At 45.0% G+C, this 8,817-nt stretch overlaps 3 protein-coding genes across 3 annotated transcripts in view; 2 read left to right on the top strand and 1 right to left on the bottom strand.

The window, feature by feature from the left end:
* Positions 1 to 1,402, top strand: part of LOC127296036 (uncharacterized protein At1g76660) — a 168,666-nt gene extending 167,264 nt beyond the window's left edge. The window contains exon 4 of the mRNA XM_071819314.1: positions 1,347 to 1,402. Coding sequence (XP_071675415.1) covers positions 1,347 to 1,387 — 41 coding nt within the window. The 3' untranslated portion in view covers positions 1,388 to 1,402. The remainder of the gene's footprint in view (positions 1 to 1,346) is intronic.
* Positions 35 to 3,122, bottom strand: LOC127296030 (uncharacterized). Its single transcript, XM_051326054.2, has 6 exons — positions 2,844 to 3,122; positions 2,588 to 2,733; positions 2,048 to 2,098; positions 1,111 to 1,332; positions 919 to 1,021; positions 35 to 836 (listed from the first exon to the last, which is right to left on the bottom strand). The coding sequence occupies exons 1-6, from the start codon at positions 2,930 to 2,932 to the stop codon at positions 290 to 292; spliced, it is 1,158 nt and encodes a 385-aa protein (XP_051182014.1). The 5' UTR covers positions 2,933 to 3,122; the 3' UTR covers positions 35 to 289.
* Positions 3,123 to 3,313: 191 nt separating this feature from the next.
* On the top strand, positions 3,314 to 6,146 carry LOC127296031 (uncharacterized). The gene is made up of 3 exons (XM_051326055.2): positions 3,314 to 3,630; positions 3,763 to 3,923; positions 5,978 to 6,146. Exons 1-2 carry the CDS (start codon positions 3,343 to 3,345, stop codon positions 3,898 to 3,900), a joined length of 426 nt encoding a protein of 141 aa, XP_051182015.1. The 5' UTR covers positions 3,314 to 3,342; the 3' UTR covers positions 3,901 to 3,923; positions 5,978 to 6,146.
* The last annotated feature ends 2,671 nt before the right edge of the window (positions 6,147 to 8,817 follow it).

The raw sequence follows: 8,817 nt of genomic DNA, 5'->3' as shown, positions 1-8,817 counted from the left end.
CACATATACATGTCCATAATGACTTTTGTGCAACTTAATAAGGGTTCATACACTGCATATAGGTGCAATTGTTCAAATACAACACATTTACAGTTGTACATACACCACACATACAATTACATACTCAAGCATACAGGACACTGAAAACAACAAACCACTCAAGACTGAGAAATTATTGATTTACTAGCCCCTGAATTACAACAATATACCTGATAGAACTAGCCCTGAATTATTTGTTGTACACCAGGACAGCGAACTCCTAATCTCCTCTTCACGTCATCTGCCCAATTCAGAATGTTCGATTACTCTGTGAGTTACCTGGCGCTGGACCTAGAAGCAGCATCATTCCTCCCCCTGTTCTATTTCCTGTATCTGATCTCTCATCAGGAGCGGCCCTCCTTACTGAACCTTGGCGCAGCGGCTCAAAGAATCTACCGGCAACATCAGGAGGTTGTTCGAACGATTCCTCCCCAGGCAGAACGAGAAGCCCTTCCTGTTGAAGCATGGATGGCTGATGGTAGCACGCAACCCACAACGAGTCAACAAGTTGCCTCTCCTCTCGTGCAGCATCAAGATCATCAGGAGCCATCATCCGTATGCTTTGTATGCGTCCCCAGAGAAGCCGTTGTAGCCTGTCCTGGTCCGCTAGTAAAGTCCTATTTCCCAGTGCTGTGTCCCTTGCCAGCTCAAGCAGGCCTCCTAATGCTGCTTCTCGAACACCGGAGTCATTACTGGATACCAGATGCATCATAAGACGGGGAAACCCTAGCTGCGCGAACACCGAGCAATCGGAATGGTTCTCACTGAGCAGATAATGAGTCAGGCTCAGCGCTTTCCTGTACCAGCAAACACTTGTCAGCCACAATCATACTGTCGAGTCATTTGGTCTATGTACTTGGGCCAGATCAGCTATATTACCTCTGAAACCTTGCACTCTCTGAGCTTAACGCATCTTTCAGTCCTGCATATCCATTGGCTAGGCGAAACGCAGCAACTCCCGGTTTGTTGTTCCGAATTAAGGCTGAACATGAAGTGATGACAGTGTTAAACATGCAACTTAATGAAACATGCATCAGTGTTCGCATCTAAACAAGAACAGAAAATGCTTACAGGATAGTGCACCAAGAGCCTTTATGCGAGCAGTGAGATCAGGATCTGATGTAAAATTGGATACGAGGGGCTCAAAACCACTAGCTTCCATGACCAGCTGCTGGCTAGTCGGATTGTTCTGAACAACTGTTGTTACCACATCAGCTGCTTTAGCTCGGATGCGAGCGTTAGAGTTCCTGAGGTACCTTATAACTGGAACCAAGCCACCAACAGAATGCAGATCTAGCATACCAAAGGAACAAAAGGGGAATCAATCCACAACGTCCTGTTATCATAACAAACAATTCACACAGGCAATACATTCACAACAGTTTGGTGACTGTCAGATGTTCCGTGTCAATTCGTTAATCAAGCAATTCTGGGCACCTAACAATATTTTATTCCCTAACAGATCAGCTCCCCTTGGAAGTTGTAATATTAGCATAGTGGAAGGGGAAGCTGAAAATTCACCTGAAGAGCAGTGTTTTATTGGCAAAAACCACTACAGTTGCCTCCATCCATTTGTTATGACGTGAATGTTTTCAATTTGACACCAGTAAAGTATATGCCTTCCAAGTGCTACCTTTGTTTTCCTACAGATGGAACTGTAGATTTAACTCATGGTAATAAATTTGAGTTCACATACATAGAATTAAAATAATAATAATGCATCTGCAAAACCTTAGTGCTTTTTTGGATTACCAACCCATGGCAGTGGAGTTCTAGCGAAGAGTCCCATAAATCATCAGACAGTTAATTGTGTAGAATACTAAAATGTTGTGCAAAGTCGAGGCCTGATTGAGATATCCACATAATTGCGTGAAAAGGATATGTAACTGGCTTATGCCTACCAGCCTAATCCAGTTTGGTGGAGATATGTAACTATACACCACAGTTGGACCATGGTAACCAACAATGAATGGAAAAAAGATGATGGGGTGATCAGAGTCAGACATACCGTTTGCTATGTCGATAGACTCCACATGTACCTGCAGCTCAGCGAGCAAATCTGCAATGGTTCACAAGTAATAAGTCAGTGTCAACTGCGAGTTGAACAAACATAATACTATTGTTGCCAGCGTTATTAGGCTAAGACAAGCTTATAAGGAATGACGATCCTCCATAATTCATAACAATGGGGAGAAAGACAGGAAGGATTTCATTCACAGAGACCACAAAAGGTGAAAAGCTTGGATGAATTACAATAAGAAGAATAGCAATGACAATGTCTCCGACTACAGAATATTCAGAATGCTGGGAACATCCACTGCCGCATATGTGTCGCCTAAAATGTAAGTATACTAAGAACTATATATCCCTATTCAATCCTCCCAAGGACTCGAAGATTGTTAAAGCAATTTCACCAATTCAGCATCCCTCCTTTGTTTACAATCAAAAGCGAAGTCTCAGATTACTCAAGTACATCCTTAATCCTACAAATCGGCCTCCGCTATCGCCTTCCGCTCACATGCGAGGAGTCAAATAGTGGAACCCGTACCTTCGATGTCGTCGGGCGTGATGCCCTGCGCCTCCAGGACGGAGAGCGGCGTGCTGATGAGCAGCGCGATCTCCCTCAGGCGGCTCACCACGTCCTCCGCCATGTGCCGCCCCGCCGCCTCCTCCAGCCACCTCCGCTCCTCCTCGCTGCACACAGCGCACCAGACAGACACTCGCTTCAGCCGCAGAAGCCCACATGAAAACCGGAGAACAAAATACCAGCGAAACAGACTCCGTTCCCTTGGCCATGCCCTCACCTGATGGCGCGAGAAGGCCGCGCGCCGTCGATGTAGGAGAGGCTCCACTTGAGCAGCCTCGCCCAGCTCATCCGATGGTCTCCGGCCATCCCGACCTCCCCTCCTCCCCCGGTGATCCCACGGCGCTGCCGGCGAGCCCAATCGAAACCACCACCACGCTCCGGCGAGTTGCGGTCCTTGTGGTTGGCCCTGTGGTGCGGTGCGGTGAGCGCTGGTTCCTTGTGTTTCTTCGTTCGAGTGCGTGTCACAGCAAATGCAGACAGGTCGGCCGGCGTCACAGCGGTGGAACTCCCATTGATTTTCCTTCTTCTCGACGGCGATAGATTTCTCTGGAACTCTCTCGGCCGCCCGGCCCCGCATGCGGTCGCACTGCAGGCCGCCGGCCCATGATGGCCCGTGCAGGCCCATCAACGCGCGCCAGATTGGCCCATCCATCTCTCCGTCCGTGTCGACCGTTCATTTCACTCCACTCCCTTCCGCTGGCGCGAGGGACGGGATAATGGCGGCAGCGCGCTCCCTCTCGCTCCTCCTCCTCCCCCTCGCGCCACCCGCGCCGGCGCTCTCCTCGAGGTCCGCTGCTCCTCGCCGCTCCAGGAATGTCGGCGGAGGAGCCGCGGGGCGCCTGCGCCTCTCGACGAGGCTGCGCCCGGTCGCCGCCGCCTTCGAGGAAGTGGAGCAGACCCCGGAGATGATGAGGGTGGCTTCCGACGACAGCACCATCACAGCCACCGTGGTGTCCGCTCTGCTCACAATCGCGTTCGTGGGGCTCTCCCTCCTCACCATCGGGGTAGGTGACGCGTTTGGTGACACCGAGCAGCATGCTGCATTGCTGGATAGTGTTGTTTTTCATTGTCGTTCCTGATTACTCGTGTAATTGATCCGTTATTCTATGGTTACTTTTTTTTTGTTGGCATGGCAGGTCATTTATTTGGCGGTGCAGGACTTCTTGCAGAAGAGGGAGAGCGAGAAGTTTGAGAGGGAGGAGGCCGAGAGGCAGAAAGAGGAGGCCAGGAAGAAGAGGGCCAAGGCGAACAAAAGGAAAAGAAATCGGCGATGAATGGCTCCTCTGTAACACCCAATGTGAGCGACCATGGCTTGTTCTTCTGTAACCCCAATGCCAGCAATTTTTCATTTTCCTGCTTTAGTTTCTTCTAGTAGCAGCAATTTTTTATCCAACATCAGATAGGTTTAGTTTTGGGGTCAGGTTTTGTCTCATATTGAGAACATGGGTATGAGATAGAAGTAGCCAACCACTGCATATGCTACCACTAGCAGAATTTTGTATTGCAGTTGTAAACAATTGCTATTTTCCTAGGGAGTAGAACAACAGTTAATGGTGTCACAGCAAAAGTTTATTGCATGCCTTGCAACTGCAAGTTAGTTGCATTGTCAATTTGTCGTACTGGATGAAAGAAACATCTCCCACTCATATATGAAAGATTTTGTGTTTGAAAATATCTCTCAAATAATATGTTCCTATAGGTAATACAGTGTTATTTTGCCATAGAATCAACAAATTCTACAGCGTTGAAGATTGTGTTTTTTGTCAGTTAACTTTTGGGATAGTTTGCTTATCTTTCTGAATTTAAGGAAGCCAAACTCTGTAGTCATACATTAGTAAGTGGGCACAGTGCCATGCTATAATACTGAAGTGCCCTTCAGGCCATGAGTATGCAACATTAGTGTGCATACCCTTACGCATTTGGGTGGCAACCTAATAGAGAACATATCAGGTTTTTTCTCCTGTTACAGTTCTTCCGTGCTACTTCCATGAATACTTATATGCACACTTGTGGAAAAGTCACATATGCATTTCACTTAAGATGATTGTTTTGTTGACAAGGAGGGTGTGGGCAGCGTCAACCAGATATCGTTACAGTCTCGTACAACATCATTTTGACCACCGAAACGGCTTATGTTCTGAAAATCATTCACAGATGGAAGGATGGAGGCGATGCCAAATTGTTGATGTTAACTGAGCAGCTAAAATTTGCATCGCACACATGTGGGCCTCTATCTTTTCTTTGTGATGTTTGGGTTTACAACAAGAAGGTAGAAACATGAGAATAAAGCGGGACCTGCCACTGCTTCAAAGATGGTAGAAAATTTTATTGAAGACTCCGATATTTTTGGCATAAACTCAATCTATCATGTCATATAATTTCTTATTTGAATCTATCCTGGAAATCGAGGAGCAAACAATTCACCAACCAAATCTGTTTTCTTATCAGAATCATTCACAAATGGAAGGATTGAGGCGATACCAATTGGCAGCTGTTAAGATAGAGGCTAAATTTGCATATAACACATGAGAATAGGATGGTAGAAACATGAGAAAAGAAAAGGGTCTGCCAGACTGCCACCACTCAAAGAATGATACAATTGTCTTGAAAATTCGGACAACATTGCCAATAAGATCATTCTATCATTTCATATAGTTTATAATTTAGATCTGCTTTAGAATTTAGGAACAAAACAGACAAGATCTGTTGTGAGCCATATCCCTGAATAAAAAGCGCAAAAAATATAGCTAGCGTTTTTTCAGTATAGTTTGTACAGGGTGCTTGATTATATAAATGGCCTATTTAATGCTTTTTTTCCCTAAATTTGTAGGCTGGTAGCAACGTGTGGTAGCACTGGATATTTTCTATATAAACAAAATATATTGTTATTTTGACCTTTCACAGAATGGCTCCTTTTGTGTTTATACGGAGAGACATCCTAAAATAAAAAGTGTGAAAAGATAAATATCATCCTTCTAGTAGTGATTGTGCAGGATGCTTGATTATAGAAATGACCTACCTAACATTTTTTTTTTTGCTTTAATTAATTTGGAGGCTGGTAGCAACGTGTGGTAGCACTAGATATCTCTCTCTGCATAAACACGAAATGTTGTTAGTTTGACCTTTCACAGATGAGCTGTTTTTGAGATAGATCGAAACCCCCTCATGGTAGTCTTGTACTCTTGTTTGCTGCTTGAACCTGGATCATGTATTTAGCTGCTTGCGTGGTATCTAGGCCTGAGATTCAGTTTCCTCTTTAGTAATTCTTTGGTTCTTGATGTTCAAAATTCCATTCTATTTGTAATTTGGTTTATACATCCACTCACAGTGCTCCATTTGGTATTAATGCAGAGAAATCTACGACATTCACTCAACAGTGCTCCATTTTTGCGCTGGTTTTGTGTCATTCTGAAGAGCTGCAGCTTCTTTCTTGTGTCAGTTCTGTTCATATCTCTTTCTCGAGTTGCCTCGTCAACAATGTTACTCCTGAATGCAAATACAGTATGGTCACTTTGAGTTTTGCTGGGCCCTTCATGCCTACTTACGTCGGTTCGTGCGGTCCTCCGTCCTGAACAGTGGCACTATTCTGCTGTCGATGCCGATCAACAGTTGGTGGTTCCCATGCTGAAAAAGCTTGCACAGTCCTCCCAAATACTGAAATCGAGACCGAAGCACTAGGCATCAAACCAGCCTTTTTTTTGTTCGTTGAATTATATGCACATTGCACGCTTTTGGGTACCCGCATGATTTTAGATATTTCGGATATTTCGTTGCTTCTTTGGGATTCAGGATAGTTAGGCAATTGCCTTTCGCGCGTGAACCTTGAGAAGGACAGCTATATCTGTGTTCGTTGGGGGTTGCTTTCCTTCTGGAAGTGCGGAAAACTAGGTCCGTCCATTCTGAAATGTGCCGTACGACTATATATGTGGACGCCAAAAGCTAGCTATGAACATATGTGCCAAAAGCTAGTAGCTGTGAACGGGCTGTTGGATGCTGCTGGGCCACGCGTGGACATGTGTAGCCTCAGCAGAACCTGGAAAGCTGTTGCAGAACGAGGGGTTCATGATTGGGTATATCATATGCGTGCATGTTGGGCGCCGGAGCGAAGCAATATTTTTGTAGGAGAAGCATCTTGTTAGGTAATTTTCTGATGTAATGTGCGAATTGCGACCACTCTTCTACCACCTCGCGCTCGGATAAGCACATGAACCGAACCCATGTACATGGTCACACGCACTTTTATACTACACAATAGGAGTTGAAAATCGAAATTCTGTATAGGGTATATTGACAGTGATCATGGATATGCAAGACCGCAAGTTATGGGGAGGAAGCTTCTTGTCAGCCCTCTATCTTCAGCAGCAGACATGGAGTAGTGTAGCATGACTTTCTTGAACATGACAGCTCCTGAAATTTCTTTGTTGCTTCTGTGGTGTAGATCTCAAACCCCTTTCCTGACGTGGACTTGGGTGCATGTCAACCTTGCTGGGGTTTTGACACCTGGCCAGTTTGTGCCACGTAGGCAGTGTGATGGTCTTTTTCTGGCAGTCGTGTCATGGCGTGTAGCACCACTGGAAACAGCTGGGGTTTGTATGGCTCGGAGCGGCTCCATTTATTTGAGTGGTTAAGAACTTGAGGCGGTTACAGGCAGCAGGGAACTTTTGACCCCGGCGCTGAATCTACTGCCGGTGAGTCATCGGTTTTCTCTTGTCAAAAAGAAGTTTGTTGCTGTAATGGTGACCACACCACCTCGCAGGCACAAGTATCTGGTGGAAGCCGTGAATCGTCGTCCTTGGTCTGGGAGACACGAGACGCAGGCCATACGACGGGCAACGCGTGCAAAGCTTACCAAAAGTGCAGGAAGAATATGCGTCAGAAAAGGTATGAAATGAGAACGAGTGCTTCCTTGACACTATTTTACAAGACGAAGGTAATTTTGCTACTTCGTGAAGCTCATTCCACCTTTGTCGACTACAAATTCGTGATCCTTTTTCAAATATTATCGTACTAGTATGTGCTGCCAAACCTACGTATATATTAGGTTGTGTTGATTATTCGCCGGACAACATAAAACGTGTGTACGACTTATAAAAATGAACCAGAAAATGCAGCATACCGCCTAATTATAAAGTAATCTTAGTACTTCCTCCGTTCTTATTTACAAGGCCACTATCAAAATTGCATTTTCCATCTATACATAGCTACTAACTTTATTTAAGAAAATTTGATTAGAATTTTACCCAAGGAAAAAAATAGCGTGCTATAAAAAAATAGCGTGGGTCTAAAAATACGCTATTAGCATGCTATAGCGTGCTATTAACGCGAATAGCGCGCTATAGCGCCGAAATAGCGTAGCGACAGCTCTCCAGATATGCTATAGCGTGCTATTAGCGTTGGAATAGCGCGCTATTTTTTTCCATGATTTTACCTCGTAAGCAGGATAGGGATGGAACTAGAAAATTGACCCCGATGGTGTCAGTTGTATGTTGAATGGTGTCATTTTTACACATAAAGAGTGCTTAGTGGAGATTTAGTGACGGATTCAGCTAATGCTGGTGGCAATGAGCAGCTTTGTCCCAGCTTGTAAGATGTTGCTCATAAATGCAAACTTTGCATGTAACCATACAACATGTTTAATTAGCCTGACAACATTTTTACACAATTAATTGTATTATTTATTTATTAGTTGGTTTTGTTTTTTAGTATCTGAGATGTTTGTGTCCTTTTATATTTTGATAGTCGGCGGCAACACCCAAGGCAACTATCACGTCTCCACCCACCTTTGCGCCTCGTCAGCTGGGGCGTCCGGTCTCCACAATCGCCACCGGGGTTAAACGCCTACAAAGTGCTCGATGGAACACCATAGGGGTAAATTCTTCTCTTTTTCTAGTCCACATCGTCGATTCGTTAGCCACCAATATAGTTGTTGTTGTTTTAACGCCAATAATTTTTTTGGTTATAGGACAACTGAGTTGGAGGTGGCCGACCTCATGACACAATCGGAATCGGCAAACACGCTAGGCCTTGATGATCTCCGGTTTGATCAAGATGAGGAGGTGGCCAATGAAAAGGAGGAAGAGGTGGCATTGGCATAAGAAGATACACAAGGGGTGCGAGGAGGTCAAGGACACAAAACTAGGACGTACAAGAAGATATTTCTCTTTGCCATGCTTGGAGGAATGTGTCGCTTG

Source organism: Lolium perenne, chromosome 4 (assembly GCF_019359855.2).
Source record: "Lolium perenne isolate Kyuss_39 chromosome 4, Kyuss_2.0, whole genome shotgun sequence".
Lineage (NCBI taxonomy): Eukaryota > Viridiplantae > Streptophyta > Magnoliopsida > Poales > Poaceae > Lolium > Lolium perenne.
The sequence above is the reverse complement of the archived record's forward strand: the minus strand, read 5'-3'. Positions and strand labels throughout refer to the sequence as shown.